The sequence below is a fragment of the Lepidochelys olivacea genome (genome assembly GCF_965140295.1).
Source record: "Lepidochelys olivacea isolate rLepOli2 genome assembly, chromosome: 1".
Classification (NCBI taxonomy): Eukaryota; Metazoa; Chordata; order Testudines; family Cheloniidae; genus Lepidochelys; species Lepidochelys olivacea.
This window is the reverse complement of record NC_140411.1, coordinates 236,207,259-236,233,655: the sequence shown is the minus strand read 5'-3', so window position 1 is coordinate 236,233,655 and position 26,397 is coordinate 236,207,259. Positions and strand designations below refer to the sequence as shown.

The 26,397-nt window shown below is 42.7% G+C and overlaps 1 protein-coding gene across 1 annotated transcript in view; it reads right to left on the bottom strand.

Moving 5' to 3' along the window:
- LOC311521727 (uncharacterized protein) overlaps positions 1 to 26,397 on the bottom strand; it is a 105,837-nt gene that overhangs the window by 29,532 nt on the left and 49,908 nt on the right. The window contains exons 19-23 of the mRNA XM_084630253.1: positions 14,582 to 14,704; positions 13,822 to 13,963; positions 13,588 to 13,720; positions 1,241 to 1,371; positions 68 to 214 (exon numbers count right to left, since the gene is read on the bottom strand). Coding sequence (XP_084486379.1) covers positions 68 to 214; positions 1,241 to 1,371; positions 13,588 to 13,720; positions 13,822 to 13,963; positions 14,582 to 14,704 — 676 coding nt within the window. The remainder of the gene's footprint in view (positions 1 to 67; positions 215 to 1,240; positions 1,372 to 13,587; positions 13,721 to 13,821; positions 13,964 to 14,581; positions 14,705 to 26,397) is intronic.

The following is a 26,397-nucleotide window of genomic DNA, read 5'->3' as shown; positions in this document are numbered from 1 at the left end:
TCTAGTTTTGATGCAGAAATGTTTAAAAGCTTGATCTGGGAGTTGATATTGTACATTAATTTATTACCTATGTAAAATGCTGAGTTTTCTTCTTTGGCAAAATCATCAACATATGACACTCCCAGTGGCATAATAGGTGCTTCACCAATTCCACGTAAAAGGTTTCCCATCAGTACAAAGATCCACAGATAGGAGCTTGCTGCTTTTTCACATCCTGTAGGCAATAAATATTTACATTTTTGGAAAGAGAGCTTTCAGAAGAACTTATTTGCAATGGAATTGAAATGGTGCCTTTTGAACAATGGGGAGAAAAACACTGATAATAGATTTAATTAGTCTGTTTTCTTTACAATCTGCTATACCTCTTTGAGGTCCATTTTATGCCAGCCATTCAAGAGAAAATCTTGGGTGTTCTGATACAATATCAGAATCATAGAATCATAGAATCATAGAATATCAGGGTTGGAAGGGACCCCAGAAGGTCATCTAGTCCAACCCCCTGCTCAAAGCAGGACCAATTCCCAGTTAAATCATCCCAGCCAGGGCTTTGTCAAGCCTGACCTTAAAAACCTCTAAGGAAGGAGATTCAACCACCTCCCTAGGTAAAGCATTCCAGTGTTTCACCACCCTCTTAGTGAAAAAGATTTTCCTAATATCCAATCTAAACCTCCCCCACTGCAACTTGAATATTTTGACAGGATCCAGTGATACAATGAAAAATGTCATTAGATTGCAGGGGGATGACATTTTGCTGGCCACAAAAATGTTGCGGGGAGCAGCAATCTTGCAAGCAGGACATCCCAAGAACAGGCCTGATTGTGCAATGCTTACTCACATGGGCGAGCGTTTACTCAGCCAGGTCTTCTCACAGAAGTTGAGGCACTTAAGTACGTGTTTACCTTTTAAGCACCGATTTAAGTGCTTTGCTCAATCGGGACAATGGGTATGTTTTCTTTGGATATTCTGCCTCATACATTAGTGGCATTACATAAGGTTGAATGTGTACGTAAATAACAAGAGATTCTAATCTGGATAATAGGAGTTCTACACTTAGCTCTTTCTATTTTCTCCTCAATATATACGCCTGGCTTCCATTAAATTTGGGAGATGGGATAGAGGGCAGGGGTGACTGGAGAACATGCGTCCTCTTAGTGGTTTTAATATTATACTTTCCAATAAAAAGAGAACATATAAAATGATGTTAACCAAGACTGAGTCCAATCACAGAGCATTTGCTTACCAGAATTTTTCAACTCTCTAGTCATTTCTATGGCATCTAAAGTCGGACGATGTAAAGGTAATGCTAGAGAGCAGGCTGATAAACTTGTAGAAGAGTTGTCCTCTGTAAGTGGTATTCTTTCATAATTATAACTGGAAAATAATGATGTGAGATGTAGCTGAAATATAAATAACTTATCTTTTGCGAAAATTGTACATAAACTTGGTGCTCATGGAATTACTTTGTCTATTATATGAAGGCAGAGTTGATCGACAAATAGCTGTGGCTTGGGTGCGTCACAGCTTAGTGGTTCTCCAAAGAGAATTGAGATCTGTTGATGCACCTTCATATGGGACTATAATGCTGTTCCCTAGCTAAGAGAGCTATTAAAAGTTGCACATCCCTTAAGTCAACCCTGGCTACAGGAATTTTAAATTCAGTTGTGACCACTCAGTGTCTGGCTTGGCTGCACATTCAAATAGCTTATGTTTTTATCTAGAGACTTCATTCAGAGGAGTAAAGAAGAGACAACCTGATATTGTTGGTGTTCGGTAGTGTTCAGGGTTTCCACATACTGACAGCCACATTGTTATTTTTACAGCATCTGGGATTTAGTATAGTATTAGTGTCTACTAATGTGATGAAAGGCAATATGGTCCATGGTTCGTTGCCACCCTCCCTCTGGTTATTACATTTGCGTTATGAGAAAAGGTTTATCTTTCAAAGCTCTACTGAGAGAATGGATTAAATCAATATACCCCTCACTGGGCAGTGCCATGCAGTTCTCAGAGACTGCTGGCTCTCAACAATTCCACAAGCAAAGTAGAGATTTGGGCCTTTTCTGCTCTTTGGTCCACATAGCCCCACTCAGTATCCCTACTCAATCTTTCTTTTATGGCAGTTCCTTCTTGGCTAGCCCTGTTCTGGGAAGAAACAAGCCTCTCCCATTGGCATGGTGGGGAGGCACTGCCTTCCATGATGTCATTCCTTCTGTGCCCTGATTGTCATATATGGCAGTTGTGGGGATGGGAAAGGGTCAGTGCCTCATACAACATCCAGAAATTAGTGCTTTCTGGCAGCTGTTTACAGTGACCATTGAAAAAGAAGACTGTTCCATCAGGATCTGTTGGCTAGTTCTAGATCCAAGTAACATTCTCTGAACATGGAGCTCTGGCTGCCCCCATACCACAGAACCAGGCAGGCTCAGAATAGGGCCTTCAGTAAGCCAGAGAGACAATGAATGCTAAAATATCATGCCCTACCATGCTACTGAAACCATCCAATCTTTGGGGGAAACTTTAATTTGTTAAACCAGTTCCTCAGCTTTTATATCAAGTGTACTGAAGAAAAACTGCTTCAGAAGTTGGAGTTGTGAAAGTAGAATGAATTATATTGAAATTATAATTCATTAAAGAAATGCTACTTGGAGGGTTTGTTGAAATATAGTTGTCAGGAAGAGAAACATTAAGGAGTGTGAGACAATGAGTCCTCAAACTAATTAACTTAGAATCATAGAATCATAGAATATCAGGGATGGAAGGGATGGAAGGGACCTCAGGAGGTCATCTAGTCCAACCCCCTGCTCAAAGTAGGACCGATCCCCAACTAAATCATCCCAGCCAGGGCTTTGTCAAGCCTGACCTTAAAAACTTCTAGGTTTTTCCACCACCTCCCTAGGTAACGCATTCCAGTGTTTCACCACCCTCATAGTGAAAAAGTTTTTCCTAATATCCAGCCTAAATCTCCCCCACTGCAACTTGAGACCATTACTCCTTGTTCTGTCATCTGCTATCACTGAGAACAGTCTAGAGCCATCCTCTTTGGAACCCCCTTTCAGGTAGTTGAAAGCAGCTATCAAATCCCCCCTCATTCTTCTCTTCTGAAGACTAAACATCCCCAGTTCCCTCAGCCTCTCCTCATAAGTCCTGTGTTCCAGTCCCCTAATCATTTTTGTTGCCCTCCGCTGGACTCTTTCCAATTTTTCCACATCCTTCTTGTAGCGTGGGGCCCAAAACTGGACACAGTACTCCAGATGAGGCCTCACCAATGTCGAATAGAGGGGAATGATCACGTCCCTCGATCTGCTGGCAATGCCCCTACTTATACATCCCAAAATGCCACTGGCCTTCTTGGCAACAAGGGCACACTGTTGACTCATATCCATCTTCTCGTCCACTGTAACCCCTAGGTCCTTTTCTGCAGAACTGCTGCCGAGCCATTCGGTCCCTAGTCTGTAGCAGTACATTGGATTCTTCTTTTGTAAGTGCAGGACCCTGCACTTGTCCTTGTTGAACCTCATCAGATTTCTTTTGGCCCAGTCCTCCAATTTGTCTAGGTCCCTCTGTATCCTATCCCTACCCTCCAGCGTATCTACCACTCCTCCCAGTTTAGTGTCATGTGCAAACTTGCTGAGGGTGCAATCCACACCATCCTCCAGATCATTTGTGAAGATATTGAACAAAACCAGCCCCAGGACCGACCCCTGGGGCACTCCACTTGATACCGGCTGCCAACTAGACATGGAGCCATTGAGCTAGGAGATTGGTAAACGTTAGTATGCAAATAAGATATATATGTATATTTGTCAGTTTCTGCTTCCTTTTGTCTCTTATGTTAAATTGGCTTTGGCTTATTTGTATAAATAAGTTAGCTGAAGCCTCAGAGAGGGGCTCACATATCTGGATGCATTGGCAAAGTGCTTTGCTAATAAACAGAGCGGTCTGACAAATTATGTGAGTCTTGAATCTGACTTTGACAATTTGGAGGTCCCACCGAGATGGCAACCGTCTTCGCTGGGGCCGTGTGACTCCTGACTGTTCTTAGGATGGCCATGGTAAGCCGGCACCTAGGCATTTGGCCCGAGTGGTCCTCCACCAGAACGGAAGGGTGCATGACCACAGTGAAGTCTACATCATCGAACCTGTTGGTTCCCATTCTGTTCTGGTAGGGATCCCGGGATCTGACATCAGGAATCTGGTCAGGTAATTATTTCTGTGTTTTGTGCAGACTGAGGATTGTCTTGTCTCTGTGTCTATCCATCCTCCCTTTGGAGTGTTTGAGTCTGGGCACTGTCTCCATCCGGGGATCGGCTGACCAAAGGGTTCCTGTCCCCACAGTCTGAGTGAGTAAAATCTGCACAATCGCAGGCGCACCGCGCCTTGGGTAAAACCCTTGTTGTGAAAGCAAGGGCGATTGAGGCAGTAGCCTGTGGGCTCCTTTTGTGTGTTGCACCAGGCATCGTTCTGACGAATCCGGCTTTCCTTCTTGTGTGATTGGTGTGTAAAGTCCTCCTGTATGGGTAACCAGATTTTAAGTCGGGACAGTTCCCTAAAGGAATACCTGCTCATTTTATGTATTTTAGGAAAGCAGACTCCTGTAAATTTCTGGAAAAATGGTCTAGGCTAACTCAGGAGAATCCCAAAATTCAGTGGCCACTGTTAGGATCTTGGGACAAAAACCGAGTAGACGTCTTAAAAGACAAACTCAGCCAACCTAAAACTAAATTGGCATAAGGAGAGGTTGATTGTTTCATGCAGTGGTGGGAAGAGGCAAATCATAGGTGGACAGAATCAAAACTTGCCTCTCTCAAAGATTCTGGCTTCTATCCCACCAGATGCAACTCATTTTACTGTTGTTGATTTGTGCTCTGCTTTCTTTTCTGTTCCGGTTCACCCTGACTCCCAGTTCCTGTTTGCCTTTTCTTACAAGGGACAACAGTACACATGGACCACACTGCCCCAGGGGTATACTGAAAGCCCATCATATTTTTCCCAAGCATTAGCCTGAGACCTTGCTGACCTTGTTTTCCCATCCAGGTCCACACTAGTCCAATATGTAGATGATCTACTCCTCTGTTCCCCTTCATTGTCTGCCTCTGAAACTGATTCTTTAGTGCTCCTTACTGCCCTAGCAAATAAGGGTCACAAAGCTTCTCGCTCTAAACTACAACTCTGTCAAGCTTCTGTCACATACCTTGGCTTTCTCCTCTCCCAGGGTTCCCATGCACTTTCTCCCACCCGCGTCCAAGCTATCCTTAGCTTTCTCCGACCCCGCTCCCCCACGCCAGGTCCGGAAGTTTTTAGCCCATGCCGTGGCTCCCGAGGCCAATTCTGCCTTTGTTTCCGTCAAACAGGGTTTGGCTTCTGCCCCTGCCTTAGGGCTGCCTGACTATTCTAAGCCTTTTACCCTTTTCTGCCACGAACAATCTGGGTGTGCACTTGGAGTTCTCACTCAGATGCACGGAGAAAAGAACCACCCAGTGGCTTATTTCTCTGCCACTTTAGACCCTGTTGCCCAAGGCTTACCCCCCTGCCTGCGTGCTGTGGCTGCTGCAGTGCGCCTAGTCGAAATGTCTGATTCCCTTGTTCTCCGCTCTCCTCTTACCCTCCTGGTCCCTCACTCTGTAGAAACTCTCCTGCTACAACGTAACACAGGCCACCTCTCCTCTGCCTGCCTTACCAGGTACGAACTTTTACTACTATCAGCTTCATATATCACCATAAAGCATTGTTCTCAGTTAAACCCTGCCACTCTCCTTCCTTTGTCTAATGACGGTGATCCCCATGACTGCCTTGCAACTGTCTCTGCTGTCACTTTCTGATGTCCCTCTCCCTAACTCTGACCTTGTTTTATTTACTGATGGTTCCTGTTTTCGAGATGACCAAGGTCATGTCCTTGCAGGATACGCTGTAGTTTCACTCTCTGAAACCCTGGAAGCTGCGCCTTAACCTTCTGTAACCTCAGCACAAGTCGCTGAATTAGTTGCCCTCACCCGTGCCTGCTTTTTGGCGGAGGGATGCTCTACCACCATTTACACTGACTCCCGCTACGCTTTTGGGGTTATACATGACTTTGGTACCCTCTGGCAAACTCAGGGTTTCCTTACCTCTGCCGGTACCCCTATTAAAAATGGGCCCTACATTGCTGCCCTCCTGTATGTAGTTTTACTTCCGTCTGCCCTAGCTATTGTTAAGTGCCCTGGCCTCAATGGCGGATACTGATGTTGCTAAGGGTAACGCATTTGCTGACGCCTCTGCTAAACATGCATCTGGGGAAGGTTCTATGGCAGCAGCATTTCTAGGTTCCCTTTCTGTTTCTATAGGAAGAAAACAAAGACAGAAGAAGTGGGACCGCTAAAAACTGAGGATGGAGTGGAGGTCAAGGATAATCTAGGCATGGCCCAATATCTAAACAAATACTTTGCCTCAGTCTTTAATAAGACTAAAGAGGATCTTAGGGATAATGGTAGCATGATAAATGGGAATGAGGATATGGAGGTAGACATCACCATATCTGAGGTAGAAGCGAAACTCAAACAGCTTAATGGGACTAAATCGGGGGGCCCAGATAATCTTCATCCAAGAATATTAAAAGAATTGGCACAAGAAATTGCAAGCCCATTAGCAAGAATTTTTAATGAATCTGTAAACTCAGGGGTTGTACCGTATGATTGGAGAATTGCTAACATAGTTCCTATTTTTAAGAAAGGGAAAAAAAGTGATCCAAGTAATTATAGGCCTGTTAGTTTGACATCTGTAGTATGCAAGGTCTTGGAAAAAATTTTGAAGAAGAAGGTAGTTAAGGACATTGAAGTCAATGGTAAATGGGACAAAATACAACATGGTTTTGCAAAAGGTAGATCGTGCCAAACCAACCTGATCTCCTTCTTTGAGAGAGTAACAGATTTTTTAGATAAAGGAAACGCAGTGGATCTAATTTACTTAGATTTTAGTAAGGCGTTTGATACTGTGCCACATGGGGAATTATTAGTTAAATTGGATAAGATGGGCATCAATAGGAAAATTGAAGGGTGGATAGGGAATTGGTTAAAGGGGAGACTACAACGGGTCCTACTGAAAGGTGAACTGTCAAGTTGGAGGGAGGTTACCAGTGGAGTTCCTCAAGGATCAGTTTTGGGACCAATCTTATTTAATCTTTTTATTACTGACCTGGGCACAAAAAGTGGGAGTGTGCTAATAAAGTTTGCAGATGATACAAAGCTGGGAGGTATTGCTAATTTAGAGAAGGACAGGGATACCCTACAGGAGGATCTGGATGACCTTGTAAACTGGAGTAATAGGAATAGGATGAAATTTAATAGTGAGAAGTGTAAGGTCATGCATTTAGGGATTAATAACAAGAATTTTAGTTATAAGCTAGGGACGCATCAACTAGAAGTAACGGAGGAGGAAAAGGACCTTGGAGTATTGGTTGATCATAGGATGACTATGAGCTGCCAATGTGATATGGCTGTGAAAAAAGCTAATGTCGTCTTGGGATGCATCAGGAGAGGTATTTCCAGTAGGGATAAGGAGGTTTTAGTACCGTTATATAAGGCACTGGTGAGACCTCACCTGGAATACTGTGTGCAGTTCTGGTCTCCCATGTTTAAGAAGGATGAATTCAAACTGGAACAGGTACAGAGAAGGGCTACTAGGATGATCCGAGGAATGGAAAACTTGTCTTATGAAAGGAGACTCAGGGAGCTTGGCTTGTTTAGCCTAACTAAAAGAAGGTTGAGGGGAGATATGATTGCTCTCTATAAATATATCAGAGGGATAAATACCAGAGAGGGAGAGGAATTATTTAAACTCAGTACCAATGTGGACACAAGAACAAATGGATATAAACTGGCCACTAGGAAATTTAGATTAGAAATTAGACGAAGGTTTCTAACCATCAGAGGAGTGAAGTTTTGGAATAGCCTTCCGAGGGAAGTAGTGGGGGCAAAAGATCTATCTTGCTTTAAGATTAAACTCGATAAGTTTATGGAGGAGATGGTATGATGGGATAACATGGTTTTGGTAATTAAATATTCATGGTAAATAGGCCCAATGGACTGTGATGGGTTTTTAGATGGGGTAAGATCCAAGTTACCCGGGAAAGAATTTTCTGTAGTATCTGGCTGATGAATCTTGCCCATATGCTCAGGGTTTAGCTGATCGCCATATTTGGGGTCGGGAAGGAATTTTCCTCCAGGGCAGATTGGAAGGCCCTGGAGGTTTTTCGCCTTCCTCTGTAGCATGGGGCACGGGTCACTTGCTGGAGGATTCTCTGCTCCTTGAGGTCTTCAAACTACAATTTGAGGACTTCAATAGCACAGATATAGGTGTGAGGTCTTTTTTAGGAGTGGTGGGTGAAATTCTGTGGCCTGCATTGTGCAGGAGGTCAGACTAGATGATCATAATGGTCCCTTCTGACCTAAATATCTATGAATCTATGAATCTATGAATCTATACCGCCGCCGTCCCTCACTGACCTCACCCTGCTCCAAGACTCTGTCCCAGAAACCGAGAAAGAATCCTGGGTTGCCCAAGGTTGCTCTCTACATCCCGATTCTCTTTGGCACTCACCTACTGGCACCTTTGTAGCCCCCTTTACACTCTACCCATCTCTGGCCGCCCTGCTACACGGTGTTTCGCATGTCAGAAAGGAGGGGATGGTCTCTGCTGTAACTAAGGCAGGATGGTGGGCCCCCCATTTTAGCTCTTTTGCAGCCCGCCACTGTACAGCCTGTACCATTTGCCAAAGCCATAATATTGGTAAACCTGTAAAAGTGGCCCAGGGGTTCCGGGGCCTACCTCAAGCACCGTTCTTGCATTGGCAACTTGATTTTGTACAAATGCTTAAATGTCAACAATATGAATTTATATTGGTTATGGTATATTCTCTGGTTGGATTGAAGCCTTTCCTTGTCGCAAGGCTGACTCACTGTCTGTTGCCAAATGTTTGTTAAATCATATTATGCCTGCCAAGGGAATTCCTGCTACTCTGTCCAGTGATCGCGGTACACATTTTACTGGACAACTTGTTCAACACCTGGACCGTATATTGCATATCAAACACCTGTTGCACTGTCCTTACCACCCACAGAGTGCAGGTGCAGTTGAAAGACGAAATGGTGTACTTAAGAATAAGCTTGCTAAAATTTGTGACTCTACAGGATTAAGCTGGCCAGTAGCCTTACCATTAGCCCCTATGGACATGAGATCCACTCCATCCCAAAGGCATAAATTAAGTCCCTTTGAAATTGTTATGGGACACCCTATGCGAGCTATGACTACCATTACTCCCGTTCCAGATTGGAACTTGACTCACAGTGCGCTCCTTCAGTATTGCAAGGGACTAATGCAAGCTGTAAGTAACTTCCATTCACAGGTTCAAGCCGCCTGGCCCACAGAACCCACCTCCGACACCTGCCACAATCTCGAGCCAGGTGATTGGGTCTACGTACGGCGCCATCATCGAAAGCACGCCTTGGAGCCCCGGTGGAAGGGTCCTCATCAGGTACTGCTTACTACACAGACGGCTGTTAAACTATCTGGCATCACAGCGTGGATACATGCTTCACAGTGTGTCAAGGTTCCTCCCCCACTCTGAACTCTAGGGTACAGATGTGGGGACCTGCATGAAAAACCTCCTAAGCTTATCTTTACCAGATTAGGTCAAAACTTCCCCAAGGTACAAAATATTACACCCGTTATCCTTGGACTGGCCGCTACCACCACCAAACTAATACTGGTTACTCGGGAAGAGCTGTTTGGACGCGTCCTTCCCCCCAAAATACTTCCTAAAACCTTGCACCCCACTTCCTGGACAAGGTTTGGTAAAAAGCCTCACCAATTTGCCTAGGTGACTACAGACCCAGACCCTTGGATCTTAAGAACAATGAACAATCCTCCCAACACTTGCACCCCCCCTTTCCTGGGAAATGTTGGATAAAAAGCCTCACCAATTTGCATAGGTGACCACAGACCCAAACCCTTGGATCTGAGAACAATGAAAAAGCATTCAGTGTTTTACAAGAAGACTTTTAATAAAAAATAGAAGTAAATAGAAATAAAGAAATCCCCCCTGTAAAATCAGGATGGTAGATATCTTACAGGGTAATTAGATTCAAAAACATAGAGAACCCCTCTAGGCAAAACCTTAAGTTACAAAAAGATACACAGACAGAAATAGTTATTCTATTCAGCACAATTCTTCTCTCAGCCATTTAAAGAAATGATAATCTAACACATACCTAGCTAGATTACTTACTAAAAGTTCTAAGACTCCATTCCTGGTCTATCCCCGGCCAAGACGACTACAGACAGACACAGACCCTTTGTTTCTCTCCCTCCTCCCAGCTTTTGAAAGTATCTTGTCTCCTCATTGGTCATTTTGGTCAGGTGCCAGCGAGGTTACCTTTAGCTTTTTAACCCTTTACAGGTGAGAGGAGCTTTCCCCTGGCCAGGAGGGATTTCAAAGGGGTTTACCCTTCCCTTCATATTTATGACACAGTGTAAGAAGGCACCATCCCCAGAGAACCAATCATCACCTCAGGACAACGCAGAGTCAATTTTGACTCCAGAAGAAGACATAGAGGAACAGTCTGCAATACCTTACAATCTACGCTCTCGTAAGGATTGCTAGAAGCAGACGACAAACAAAAAAAAGCAGTAGTGAGCCTAGCGCCTACTGCCTGGTGGGCGTAAAACCATGACTGCAGTTCCCTCAGTTGAGGCTGTCAGAACCAGAAGAGCTTTGCCTCCAACATGTACCTCTGCCTGTTCCTCGGCTGCTGGTATCTTACGATCTGGGGAGACCACGATGACAATTCTTTTATCAAGCAGCAGGTGTGGATAGCTCAGACCCTTAATATTTCTAATTGCTGGGTCTGCAGCCACATCCCAGCCCACTCTCAAACTGGTGTTCCTGTCCTGGCTATCCCACTCAAGTCCTCAGACCTCACTGGAGGGCCTCGTCTGTTTAACAAAATATGGAACAGCAATGACACTTGGGAAGCAGTGGAAATAAATGCATCTAAATGGATAAGTGTGGTGGAGGGAAAGGGTCATTGGTGTTGGGTGCGTAATGGGACAGGGCTGGATCTGGGGAAAAGCCATTGCCTTCAGCATATTGTGGCCAATGGTGTATGGGATTATTCAAACAAAACTAAAAAGTGGCGGGCCGGGTATGGAGATATGAATTTTTTTCTCAAGCTGGGATCAAACAGAGAAATCAATCTCATGTTCCCCCTACAGTCATGCAAATAACACCACTCCTCATAAGGAGAATTACCCTATACCCTTTGGGGGATACTCCTCCTCCTTTGCAAACACCTATATGACAAATGGGTGCAACCGACCCTTCCCGGCCTTAATAGGCCATCACTGGGTGTGTGGGACCACAGCTTATACCGCATTACCAGCTAATTGGTCAGGAATCTGTTATCCCACCCGACTCTTCCCACAATTCCAAATGCTAGGAACCTTCCCTCGAGAACGCCTCCGCAAATTGAGGCGAAAAAGAAGGGACTTAACAGATGCCCAATGGTATGTAAATAACATAAGCCCCTTAACCTGTGAAGAGGCCACTGGCAGTTCCTTAATACCATTAGGGGGAGTAATACACCATGCAAAAAGGCTCCTAAGGTTACAAGCAGTAGTTGAAATAATGGCAAATAAAACCGGAGAAAGTTTAAGAGCCCTGGCCAAAGAAACAGAGGCAATCCGACAGATGGCCCTCCAAAACCGTCAGGCATTGGACGTAGTGCTGGTCGCAAAAGGAGGGACTTGTGCTCTCATTGGAAAAGACTGCTGTGTGTATATACCAGACAACACCAATGAGGTAATAGATCGTGCTAGCCACTTAGAACAAATCGCATATCTTCCCCACGAAGAGCCAAGTTCTTTATGGAAGTGGCTAAGTAACTTTTTCAATTTCTCTGGCATAGGAAACTGGTTGTTTCAGGGAGCCCTAACTCTCCTGTTTGGAATCCTAATAATTTTTGTATGTTTTCAGTTACTTTCGTGTTGTATCCAAAATTGTGTCAAGCATGCTACACAGATAGCTGCCCCAAACCAGAGTGCTAATTTGATGATTTTAAATATCACTGATGAACAAAGAGATAAAGAACGATTGATATCATAATTGTAATCAGTAATTGTTGGTCATTGCGTAGCTTGACCAAAAGGAGGGATTGTGAAAGTAGAATGAATTATATTGAAATTATAAGTCATTAAAGAAATGCTACTTGAAGGGTTTGTTGAAATATAGTTGTCAGGAAGAGAAACATTAAGGAGTGTGAGACAATGAGTCCTCAAACTAATTAACTTAGAGCTCCTACTGAGCTAGGAGATTGGTAAACGTTAGTATGCAAATAAGATATGTATGTATATTTGTCAGTTTCTGCTTCCTTTTGTCTCTTATGTTAAATTGGCTTTGGCTTATTTGTATAAATAAGAAAAGGAGTACTTGTGGCACCTTAGAGACTAACCAATTTATTAGAGCATAAGCTTTCGTGAGCTACAGCTCACTTCATCAGATGCATATCGTGGAAACTGCAGCAGACTTTATATATACACAGAGAATATGAAACAATACCTCCTCCCACCCCACTGTCCTGCTGGTAATAGCTTATCTAAAGTGATCATCAGGTGGGCCATTTCCAGCACAAATCCAGGTTTTCTCACCCTCCACCCCCCCACACACAAATTCACTCTCCTGCTGGTGATAGCCCATCCAAAGTGACAACTCTTTACACAATGTGCATGACAATCAAGTTGGGCTATTTCCTGCACAAATCCAGGTTTTCTCACATCCCCCCCACCCCCATACACACACAAACTCACTCTCCTGCTGGTAATAGCTCATCCAAACTGACCACTCTTCAAGTTTAAATCCAAGTTAAACCAGAACATCTGGGGGGGGTAGGAAAAAACAAGAGGAAACAGGCTACCTTGCATAATGACTTAGCCACTCCCAGTCTCTATTTAAGCCTAAATTAATAGTATCCAATTTGCAAATGAATTCCAATTCAGCAGTTTCTCGCTGGAGTCTGGATTTGAAGTTTTTTTGTTTTAAGATAGCGACCTTCATGTCTGTGATTGCGTGACCAGAGAGATTGAAGTGTTCTCCGACTGGTTTATGAATGTTATAATTCTTGACATCTGATTTGTGTCCATTTATTCTTTTACGTAGAGACTGTCCAGTTTGACATTGGTCAAATGGACACAAATCAGATGTCAAGAATTATAACATTCATAAACCAGTTCTCTGTGTATATATAAAGTCTGCTGCAGTTTCCACGATATGCATCTGATGAAGTGAGCTGTAGCTCACGAAAGCTTATGCTCTAATAAATTGGTTAGTCTCTAAGGTGCCACAAGTACTCCTTTTCTTTTTGTGAATACAGACTAACACGGCTGTTACTCTGAAACTTGTATAAATAAGTTAGCTGGAGCCTCAGAGAGGGGCTCACATATCTGGATGCACTGGCAAAGCGCTTTGCTAATAAACAGAGCGGTCTGACAAATTATGTGAGTCCTGAATCTGACTTTGACAGAGTCTAAATGGTGCATAATATAATAATCAGCCATATTTACCGTCCCATTAGGAAATGAGGCATCAGTGATAAAAATGTTCCAAATGACATGATGAGACATCCAGCAGCAATTACTTTGGGCCGGTGAACCTTTGACCCAAGATAGCTCACCAGTATCATCACCATTAAGTTACCTGAAGAGATATAAGCAAAGCTCCTATGAGAATAGCTACTTTTAAACAAATTGTCCATTAAAATGCTCATCCTTTTTACTTCCAAAGGGAAAGATATATACCTATCTCAAAGCTGCCATCAATGATGCCGACAACTGATGATGAAATTTCAAATCTCCTTTCAATTTGACTTGACATACTCTTCATGTAGCTTCCAGAAAATCCTTTGGCAAAAAAGGAGAATGCTAGTGCCCCAAGAAATATCTGAAGAAAAGGAAATTGAGTCGGTTAAGAACCATCTTTCCTCAGCGATTGGATGGCTCAGGGGATTGGCAACGAAATACAGATACTAGATGTGTTGTTTGGGTAAAACCTCCTTTCAGTGGCTTTCCTTCAGTCAGCGGATTTTACTTCATAATTAGGCTGGCCTTCAAACTCTCATACTTTGCAATGAAATATGTTGAGCTTCAGCTCCCACTGTTTCTATGTGCTATCTGAGAAGGGCTGCTAGCCACAGGGGGGAATGCACTCCCTGCCTACTAGTCTTTGCTGTTGCCTTTCCTGGCAAGGGTTTCCTGTGTAAAGCTATTTAAATATAATAATAATTAATAATAATAAATGTAGCCATAGTCACCATTATTATTACCACTCTGTATATTTCTAATGCATCCATTTCCAAGATTCAGCCTGATCCAAAGCCCACTGAAAACTTCCTTTGACATAACTGGGCTTGGGCTCAGACTATAAAGCAGTAACATTTCCTGAACTTTAATAAATAATGTGATATGCTAGCACACTGAACTCAGTGAATATTCATAAAACATCAAAATACAGTTTTCAATGCTTTTTAGTCAATTAAAGGTTGAGCTGTGATCTTTATACCTTTAACTTAGAAAAATAAGGATACATTATCTTGACAGGAAGTGGCCCAATACTTCTGTCCAGGAAAGGTGGACTGTCTTTAGATTGGTCAGGAATCATTCTTGTTTCCATGGTATTGCTCTTCTAGATTGAATATATAAGTCTTCCTGTTCGGAAAAATTAGTGAGTTATTATTTATATGGTAATCACATAATATCTGTTCAATATCTTCATATTTAGATAATGAAATAGAGAGTACACTTATAAAGTTTGCGGATGATACCAAGCTGGGAGGGGATGCAAGTGCTTTGGAGGATGGGATTAAAATTCAAAATGTTCTGGACAAACTGGAGAAATGGTCTGAAGTAAATAGGATGAAATTCAATAAGGACAGATGCAAAGTACTCCACTTAGGAAAGAACAATCAGTTGCACGCATACAAAATGGGAAATGCCTGCCTAGGAAGGGGCACTGCAAAAAGAGATCTGGGGGTCACTGTGGATCACAAGTTAAATATGAGTCAACAGTGTAACACTGTTGCAAAAAACCCAAACATCTTTTTGAGATGTATTAGAAGAAGTGTGGTAGGCAAGACACAAGAAGTAATTCTTCCACTCTCCTCTGCGCTGTTTAGGCCTCAACAGGAGTATTGTGTCCAGTTCTGGGTGCCACATTTCAGGAAAGATATGAACAAATTGGAGAAAGTCCAGAGAAGAGCAACAACAATGATTAAAGATCTAGAAAACATGACCTATGAGGGAAGATTGAAAAAATTGGGTTTGTTTAGTCTGGAAAAGAGAAGACTGAGAGGAGACATGCTAACAATTTTCAAGTACATGAAAGGTTGTTACAAGGAGGAGGGAGGTAAATTGTTCTCGTTAACCTCTTAGAATAGGATAAGAAGCAATGGGCTTAAATTGCAGCAAGGGAAGTTTAGATTGGACATTAGGAAAAACGTCCTAACTGGCAGGGTAGTTAAGCACTGGAATAAATTGCCTAGTGAGGTTGTGGAATCTCCGTCATTGGAGATTTTTAAGAGCAGTTTAGACAAACCCCTGTCAGGGATGGTCTAGGGCAGGGATCGGCAACCTTTGGCCTGCGGCCCACCAGGGAAAGCCGCTGGCTGGCTGGGATGGTTTGTTTACCTGCAGCATCTACAAGTTCACCAATTGCAGCTCCCACTGGCTGCGGTTCGCCATTCCCGGCCAATGGGGGCTGCGGGAAGTGGTGGCCAGCGCATCCCTTGGCCCGCGTCATTTCCCGCAGCCCCCATTTCCCGTTTCCCGCAGCCAGTGAGAGCTGCGATCGGCCAACCCTGCGAACACTGCAGGTAAACAAACCGTTCCGGCCTGCCAGTGGCTTTCCCTGGAGGGCCGCAGGCCAAAGGTTGCCTATCCCTGGTCTGGATAATACTTAGTCCTGCTGTTAGTGCAGGAGACTGGACTTGATGACCTCTTGAGGTCCCTTCCAGTCTTAAAGTTCTATGAGTCTATTATTAAAAAGCATGCAGGGTGCTTTACAGACAAATAAGATGATACAACCCTGCCACAACATGTTTATAGAGCTGTTCAGAGAAACTTCTAACCATATTCTCTTGAAATATGAAATTCCATTGAAATCAAAAAATACTTCAATTTGGGAAGAAGACTGAAAAAAAGATCCAACCATGTCAACAAAATGTTTTGATTTTTATATTAGTTTTCTTTTTTAAAAAAATTATATTTTTTATGTATGGTGATATAATAAAATATAAAAACCAACAAAACTGAAATGAAACATTTTGATTTTGTTGAAAAGAAATGTTTCAATTGATCCAAAACTTTTGTGGAACCGGGGTGGAGAGAATTTTCTTTTGCAGAGAATTTGAAAATTTTCAGTTCGGAAAATAGCCAAATTTCAAAATCTGAAAGTCCTTCATAAATGGAACTTTTGTCCTCAGCACAGCTGTAGTATATACAGATTAAAGGCATTATCCTGCAAAAATGTAGGCACAGGATGAATGCTATTCTATTAACTTCAGTAGCACTTTCTGTGTGAGTAAAATTACTCATCGGCATAAGTGTTTGCAGGATCAGGCCCAAAATTAGACAGATAATTATAAACGATGGCAGAGGTGGAAAGGAGACAACAAAACAAGGGGGAATGATATCCCAGTCATAAGATACCATAGTGAAAGATGTCTAAGCTAGAATGAAAAAGAGCACCCTGCTATTCAAGGAGTATTTTTCACAATATGTTTCATGTGAGGTTAATATCTGGAAGCCTATTTTAACGTTGCTGTAAAATCTTTTTTTTAAAGACTCAGACAGAAGGGTGCTCTTCACCAAATGGGATGGTCTGAGCTACCCTATCAGGGGAAACTACAGTGAACCTGAAAGGCAATGCTGACCCAAACTCATAGAATCATAGGGTCTGATGAGGATTTTAACAAGTAACAGAGTTTAGGGACAAATTCTTTGCTGAGACCAATTGGTGCAATACCACTGAAGTCATTTGAACGGTGCTAATTTGTACCAGTAGAGCATTTGGCCCATAACACTTTTATCCATCTCCTGTATCTTAAATATACACAGGTCAAGGGTCTGATTTCAGAGATACTAATTCTCATTGGGGAGACTTTTCAAAGGTGGCCCATTGTAGGCACAGTAAGGAAATTCAGTGCTTAGTTTTGGATACATAATGTCATGTGGAACTTTCAGACTTTGCTGTAGGCAGACTTCACAGGGGTGAAGCAGTGTGGGATAGTGGACAGAGCACTGGACAGGTACCTGGGTCTATTCCTGGCACTGGCCTGCTGGGTGACCTTGGAAAGTCATGTTTCCCTTCTCTATGCCTCAGTGTCCCCAAAAGGGGATAAAGCTAATAACCTCCTTTGAAAAGTGATTTGAAAATCTAAGACTGAAATATACTATGTAAGTGCTAAGTATTATGATTATAATGCCATTTACAGATTAGGTGCTCTGTCAACCTGGATCCATCACAAGCTTGCCATGCATCCCAATCTGGGCAACAATCAGGAGGATAATCAGTGCATATCTAACACACTACATGAGGATGATGCTAATATTCTTGGGCAGCTGCAGACACAGCCCCCTGCATTTCAGTCATCAGTGGGAAGTACCCAACTGCAAAGGATTTGATCATGCAGCTGCTGACATGGGTATGCCATCTGTCTCATTTCAATTGATATACAAGACAGGCATAATGATAACTATGAAGAATGGAAGTCTGTGATTTGGAGGGGGCCAGGATTCTGCATGGCAGAAGGCACTTGGGGAAGACCAGCTCCACAGAGAGAGGAATTTTCAAAATGCAAATTACCTGAAAGTGCCCATCTGCCTGCTGTACCCGCCAGCGCCTCATTGTCATACGGAAAAGACTCATTAGCATATGCTAATAGAGTCTGTGCACTCAGGATAGTGTAAGGAAAGATCAGGGACATTTCCAGAGAGTAGCTCAACATTCCAACACACTCACACATCATGACTGAATCAGCTGAAGTACTGGGCACAGAAGGTTCTGCATGGATCCTGGATGTGATTCTGGACATTGTAATGCCAGTGAGGATAAAAGCTCCAAGAAAGATAAGAGATGAAGTTCTAGCTTAATAAGGGCAAGAATGACAGCACTTATCATGGACATTGCACACGGGGATGTATTTTATGGGTAAAGAACTCACTAGGGTTGCCCACATGTATAATTTTCTGCTTCCCTTGTATAAATGCTGAAGTCTTATCCTAAACCAAGACCATGTCTGTCAATGCATATGACAGGCACGTTGAAGTATTAATGGCATGTTTTGCCATACAGGTCAAATGAAAACTGGGAGAAGCTCAGTGATAGGTTGATTTGGAAACCACTAAAGTTATGTCTAATAGGGGAGGGCCTTGCCCTAGATCTATTCTCTTAGGACTTCAGATTAACTAGCACTTTGCTGTTGCATTTCTACCAAAACCTTTTTACTCCACCCAGTCCACCACTCCATACGACTCCGGCACTGTTCCTCTAAGTGCCCACTGCACCCATCCCAGGCTAGGAGGGCACAGCCCATAGTTTGTTCCCTCTTTCAATCACTGCCCTGCCCTGCTCCCTGTTTCAGTTGCGGATTGCCTAATGTCTTTAGTGTATATGTGCTTCTGTTCGGTTCCTCCTCTAGTCTGTGTCACTGACTCTCTTCTGCACAGAGAGCCCCACATTCACCATCAGACCCTTTGGCTGTTCCCTGCCCTCCCCTTCTGTGCCCTCACACAGGAGGTCATCACAGCCTAGCAGCTACCCTACTGAACGCCTGCCTGACCACCTGGTGAGCATGGCTCACCAGGATGTCCTACGATGACAACGTGGCCACCATAAGAGTCTAATGCTATCTGTTCTCTGTGTATTGAAATTATTGACGTGATGGTTTGTATTTTTTCAACTAAGGTGTCACTTCTTGGTGTTGTGTACGTAGCCTTAATTTTTCTAGGTTCTTTCTATTTTACTCGAACAGCCATTGCTCAGGGTTATCCAGGCCAGTCACCACTGGGCCCTTTCATGAGGCCTAGCCAATTTCCACCATGTTCTTTCTTGCCTGCTCTTTTCTGAAGCTGTTCCAGTCATAAGGATGTTCACAGGCCTGCTCTGTCTGAGGGAGAAGGATATCGGTTCATTAACTTGCTCCTGCTAACTTAATGGTGGCCTTTTCATGAGCAGTACAGCAGCACCTGTTTGAGATCCAGGTAATCATTTTAGGGCTTCTGAAAATTCAGGATAACTGACCAACCCCTTAACCATGTCCCTCTTCCATTGCATTGTTCTAGTCTCCCACCCAGGGGGGTGACTTATGTTCCTTTTCTGAAAACTCCAGGAGTGCCCAGAAAGGCCAAAATTTACATCTAAACCACGCAAACCTCCAATTTCAGCAGTACTAGCTTTGGAAAATGTTGGTTTTAATGGCAATTGAAGAGGTGCTAATCATTAACAATTAGATATCAACTCCAATAAGCATTCACAGTGTAGATCATTAATGTATTGTGTGTTCAAACCTACTCTAGTCTTAATGAGACTTGAGCTGAAAAATGGAGTCCTCTAAAGCAAATGAACTTTGTGCCCTCTTCTCTTTTGCTGATGATTAACTGTGTACAATATCTGACTCCTTTAGATAAATATCATTTAAATTGCATGACCGGATTTTCTTCTCCAAATGTTTTGTGCTATACTGCTAGACTAAGGATTCACCTTTAAATGATAACAAACATTAAACTCTAAGTAGGCATTTTCTTGCTCTTCCTAGTGAGACAGTCATATTTTTAGTTAGCAGTGTGTAATAATAGGAATCCTAAGAAACTATTGAATCACTCATGTAACAAGCTTTTTAAAATAAATCAGTGAAAACACCAGCTGTCCACAATGATTGTCCTTTTTAAAAAAAAGTATATTTCAGCTTAGTTATACTGTACCTTTGTCTTTTGTGGATTTAAATAGTCTCTTCCATGTTTAAGTAAAACCAGCAAACACAAACCCAGTGCTACTTAGTGTTAAGTAGTTTTTCCCACCTCCATAGGTAGCATTTAATCATTAAAAAAAAAAAAACAAAGGGAGAGAAACTGAGAAAGAAAGAGAGTGAGAAAGAGAACTTACTTGTGTCACTTCTGTGTCAGATCCTTTCTTCTCAGTGCTCAAGAGCTTTCCGGCGGGATGCCAGTGTAACGTCACGGCAGGAGGGCTGCCTTCTTTAAAAGGTAGAGGATACTCCACAACATTCCTAAACCTCGGTGTTCTTTCTTACTGTGATTTCAAAACTTTTCCAAAGCCGCCGAAGCAACAGCTTTTCAAAAGCAGGCAGATTTCTTGCAGTCACTAATTTGGTATTCTGCCTTCAAGAGCGCTGCTGGTACCAGCCTCTCCCAGAAAAAAAAAAAAACAACATGTTTTCTCCATGTTTATTTTTTTTTACAGAGTAAATGCTAAAGCTGGACTAAGAACCTTTACACACTGCAAATCTGATAACTGTTTGGTGGCCTGTGCAAAAGGAGCTTGAGGGTAAAGGCTCAGTTTCTAAACGAATATCCACATCACTTTATAAACATTACAACTTGCATTAATTGATGCCGCTGCTGAGGGTCTCATTAGAGAAGCCAAGAACTGAATTAGCTCTAGGGTCTGAACTAACCCTTCACATCGAGAGATTGTGGTCCCTGATACGTCCCCTTTGGGCCACACCCATGGCACAAAGGGGCAATAAAGTTGCCCTAATTGGAAGCTGAAGAAAAGGGACTATGCCTGGAAAAGAGGGCATAGATGGAATATTGATATACTCAGGAAGTTCCTGGCTAGCATAACAGTCCTAAGTGAGTGTTAGAGCAGCTCTGAGACTGCTCTAACTTACTTCAGGGACCAAACTGGGGATGCAGGAAACACAAAGGTGGTCCCCCTTTGTCCTCCAATAGGCCCTGTGCTAACTGCAGTTCAGCCAGACACAAGGACGGATCCCATTATGTGTAGCTAATATGGCTATCTCACACACACACAAAACCCTACACACCTGCCCTGTTTAGAACATCAGCTCTCTAATCCAGCAGAGCTCATACATTCTTTGAACCAGCTATCAGCACTCTTCTTCTGAGTGGAAACTTGTGCCAGGCAAATGCAGATACTGAGCTGGAAGTCATTCTAGCCCTTACTAAAAGACTATCAGCGAAACAAAATTTTAACAAGGCATGCAACAGCCTGGTGCTTACTTTTGCCAGAAGCTAGAGAAAATTGAACCACAAAAATTTCTTTTAATTCCAATTTAGAAACCATGATTTTTAAATATGCTGAAACTGTAGAATAAAAGGGAGTTTTCCCATCCCATAACTTCTATACCCCTTCTAAAACACGGCAGCTGGGCCTGTGTGCTTTTTAGCAGGGGTAGACAGACGTGCTAGCTGGGCTTGAGCTAGTCTAGCGCACTAACAGTATCAGCATACCTGTGGGTAGCACAGCCGGCAACTTGGGTTAGCCACCGAGTATGAAGCCAAGGGGTCCGGGCGGGCACATTTTCGGACAGCTAGCCCGAGCTGCTGCCATGCTACCCCAGTTAATCTGCTATTTTTAGCATGCTAGCTCCACTCAAGCTCGCACATCTGTCTACCTGTGCAGGGAAGCACATTCCCAGTTGTAGTGCAGACATCTCCTCAGACACTTCGAACGCTAAGCGTAACCAGCCTTCTTCCCACACATTGGACATCACCAGCTGAGAGGTTTGCTAGTGGTTAATTTGACTCAGTGATGTATTAAATAGTTGACTTTTTAATCCTGACATATAAACAAAATTGTAACCTAAAAGACATTTTAAGCATCTCAATACCCACTCTTATCAGAATCTTCATAGGTAAGTGCAAATAATCTATTCAGTCATGTTCACAGCTGTAACTGCGTTTTGGTTGGCAATGGACTACATAGTATAAATCGTGGTTTTAATTACGATAGTTGATTATTTGCATTGCTTGATAGGGTATCAGTGTTTTTTTTCCTCTCGAAAAGATCTGCTCTAGGAATTACTTTGGGGAAGTGCTCTGGCCTGTGTTATACAGACTAGATGTTCACAATGCTCCCTTCTAGCCTTGGATTCGATGAATTGAGTGAATTGGTCATTTCTACACTGTGATTTAACTTACACTGGGTTAGGAGATCTGATATTTGGTTTGTGCGAGCAAATCAAATTGCAGCCCATTTTTGCCACTGTATAAGAAGATATGCAAAACTTGTAAATTGTACTCAGACTCCTTTTAATCACCATGTCACTGTTAGTCTTTTAATAATAGGCCCAGCAGATGGGCAGGCCAAGTCCCCCTCGGACACCCATCTTATATGGAGAGTGGTCTCTTGAAATAAATATTGACGTTTGACAGCTATTCCTAGCTCCCTTGAAAAGCAGGTGGGCTCCGTTTCTGCAGCAAAAAATTATTCACCCTGAGGATTATTCCCCACACAACATTTATATCGAAAAGGATATTTAATTTTAATGGACCCAATAATGTGGCTATCACAAGAAAAGTTGGTTTGTTGCTTTAGGTCTTAATTCAACAAGGTACTTAAAGCACATGTGTTATTTTAAGCATTTGTGTAGTCCCATTGAAGTCAGTGGGATTTCTCACGTGCTTAAAGCTACACACACACTGAAGTATCTTGAATCAAGGCCTTAATTTCTCCATCTGAATTATTTCTTAGAAGTTGACCTGCTGCTCCCACAAACAAGCAAAGGTTATACCCATACAAACAAGCAAAACATTATGGGGGACACTTTCAAAGGCAGAAAGGGGAGTTAGTTAGATGCCTAATTGCCCTTAAAATGCTTTGGGAGTTGGGTGTCTAATTCCTATTGTCATAGACTATCTCCCTCTATGGCTACACTATGAACTAAGAGTGCAATTTCCCTGCTCGTGCACACATCGTCACGCTAGCTCTCATCACGCTGGAGTGAGGATACATAGTAGTGTCGCTACAACAGCATGGGTAGCACTAGCAGAGTCACAGCTGAACCCTGCCAAGTACAAAGCCACCTGAAATGGGTAGGTATGTGCTCAAAAAAAGAAAAGACAAAAAAAAAGATGGAGAAAAGTTTTTTCTTGCCACAGAAGGCAGGACAAGAGGCAAAAGGTTCAAACTACAGCATGGCAGATTTAGATTAAATCTCAGGAAAAACTTCCTAACGCTAAGAACAATGGGGCAATGGATCAGACTGCCTAGGGAGGTTCACTGGAAGTTTTCAAAAAGAGATGGGTAGCTATTTGTCTTGGATGGTTTAGATACATCAGTCCTGCATCTTGGCAGGGGGTTAGAGTAGATGACCCTTGCTGTCCCTTCTGACCCTGTGATTCCATTATTCTAACACACCTCAGCCATGCCACTGCTCCTTGTGCTGCCCTGGCTACACTGCTATTCATATTCAGGCTAGCTGGATGAGAGCTAGCACAAGTAAGGTACACAAGCAGGTGAATCACACCCCTGGCTCGTAGTGTAGATGTAGCCTACCTGGACATAAAAGTCATATTAAACAGTAGTAACCTACACTGAGGTGAGAATGTAACAAAAATTACAGCCCATTTTGCTGAAGTACATTTCTAAAAAAACACACAATGAACTGCCTAAAATCTGATATAAAATAACTCGGCTTTGGCCGTGTCTGAGGTGATACTTTCTTTGGGCCTGATTGTCTTTTGACCTGGTTTTCTGCTAGGTGTGCAGGTAAAGTGCCACTAAACCTGAATGGCAGTGCTTGATACCCACTGGTGAAAACAACTGCCCAAGGTACAGGGCAAGAAGGAACAACTCTCTTCATTCTTGTGTGCTCAGCCAGATTTCACAATATTAATGCGGTAAACAAACCCTCCACGTTTCACTAGTTTCCTCTATACACAGAAGCTTGCTTCGAAATTGGGCTGGGTGTGAATAACCAGAGAACGTCCTATCAAATAAATATGTTTTTAACTGACTTAAAACTGGCAAGGTGCTATTTTTCTGAAGGAGCATTTCCGCACTACTAAAGGACCCTGTGGCTGAGCTGAACGATGATAAGGTACTGAGTGTATGAGCCAGATGACCCATTCTTCATGTCTTGAGTGTTCCTTAGCTGATCCCACTTTAAGTGAAAGTTCTGGTTCTATAGAATATTTATTTTTTACTTCATGATAAATTATTTAGTTATATTTTTTGGAAAGACCCTGTGGTCCGGAAACACTGAGAATGAAAATAATAAATGAAGGGTTTAGACTGCATCTACTCCTGCATAGGCATACAATGATGGGTGGGACAGAAGCAAAGATAAGGGGGGGGGCAAGGAAACCTTTCCTTCCCACCTGCCCCTTGCATCTCTCTATTGGGGCCAAGCACAAGCCTGAGGAATTCTAGGGTGGATATTGGCCTAATGAAGTTGCTGGACTGGCACAAGGGAAGTGAATGTGCACCAGATAAAAGGGTGTAAGTGGGGCCCCTTGGGTATACTCTCCCCCAGCACTTCTGGAGGCACTGTGATGGCTTCAGGTAGAATGCCAGAGCGGGAGTGGCTGCTGGTTCCTCATCTCACCTCGATGGGGCTGTATTCTGAAACCACGGGAACAAGCTGTCTGCTAGTGTAAACTGGTGCAGCTCCCCTGGACTCATGTAAAATGGGCCCTGGTTATATTGGGGTTACTGATGCGAGTCTCAGTGGAGTTGAACCAGTTTTAACTAACAGAGAATTTAGCCCTTAAAAAGACAAGATTAACAGGTCGCATTTCTTAAGCAATGATCAAACACTTTTGATTTCACTCTGGGTGAGAAGAATAGTAAAGAATGAGGAACTCAAAGTCCTTATGTTCCCCTGCTTTGTGAAAATACAGAAAAAGGGTACAAAGTAGCTCTTGAAAAGCATTGGTTTGTCAGAGAGCCTCAATTACAGCTTTTCTTGTGGTTTTCTCCTATTGTGCAGGAGGTGGGAAAGTAGGGGACAAAAGTATTAAATGCAAAACCAGTGAGAGAGAGAATCTGCTTTCGGAGCCATGCAGAATAAAACAAATGCAGATCTTTTCAGTGTTTTGCAGAAGTATTTAGTCTGAATCTGCTTTCAAAGAAAAGTGAATGATAAGGAGTTTCTCATACTTTATGTATTACAACATTTAAGAAGATAGTGAAGACAGGATACAGAGTAAAACACAGAAATATGAAAAAGGACTGAATGAATACACTGGTTATAGTCCAAAGAAATCAGCTCCACCTGAAATATGCTGGGGGAGGGAGGAGCTTTCTGTGTGGTTATGAATTAGTTCCCTTAGATACTTCAACCTGCAATACTGCAGAAAACTTACAACACACATACACAGAGTACAAAATGCAATGTGCTAGCCATTTTCAGAGCTCCTGTTGCTATTATTTCAGCCAACCATGTTTAAACCTAAGAGTTCTTTCTCATGTACCAGACTCTCCAACTCTCTAATCCTTTAGTAAAGTTATAATCCTTTGATAATGCTATCACAGTCTGTTGCCATGGAAATGTCTGATGTCACAAATTCAGTAGTAGGATATCACCGAATAAGAAGAGAAGATGGGCTGGGAAGAAGTAAACCCGTCTCTAAATACAAATATCTGCACTGACGAGTATGGACAAGCCTGAGATGGACCCAAATATCTCTGAATGTAGGGAAAGCTCATACTCATGTCCACCCTTCACTGCTCAAGCCATTTCCGACTAGCAAATATGGCAAGAAAAGGTAGTCTACTTCAGTTGCTATCAACCTGTGGTCTGCGGACCCCTGGAGGTCTGCAGACTATGTCTAAGGAGTTGTGAAAGACTTAGACTGAAAACTGACCATGCAGAATTCAACTATCTATACAGACAATAGATTTCCAAAGGGTCTGCACATTCATTCAAAAGTTTTTAGAGGGGGTCCACAAATGAAAAAAAAGGTGAGAACCCCTGTTCTAATTCACCTGAGACTTTTCTCCAGTGTAACAACCCCTTCCAATTAGACATTCCATTTTTCCTAGTTTCTGGAGAAAGGTTTTATGAGGCCAACCTTTTATATGGCAACCAATAAAAATAATTGCAAAAAAGGGAAAGAAATTTGGGGCTAACGATCCTATTGAACTCAGCGTGGGTTTTGCCACTGCCTGCCACTGGCCCTTAGTAGGCCCTATAATAAATAACAAATAAATAAAATACCTAAGTCTAATATAGTTCTTAACAGGCGTATCCAGGCAAATAACTGCTCATCAGTGGGGGTACAGGTTTTATAATATAAGGTAGCAGAAGCAAGATGCCGAATTCCCTGCTAGCCAGATTATTTAGGAGGTGTTTTGCGAATGACGATAAAATGTGACATGGCAAACTATGTCAA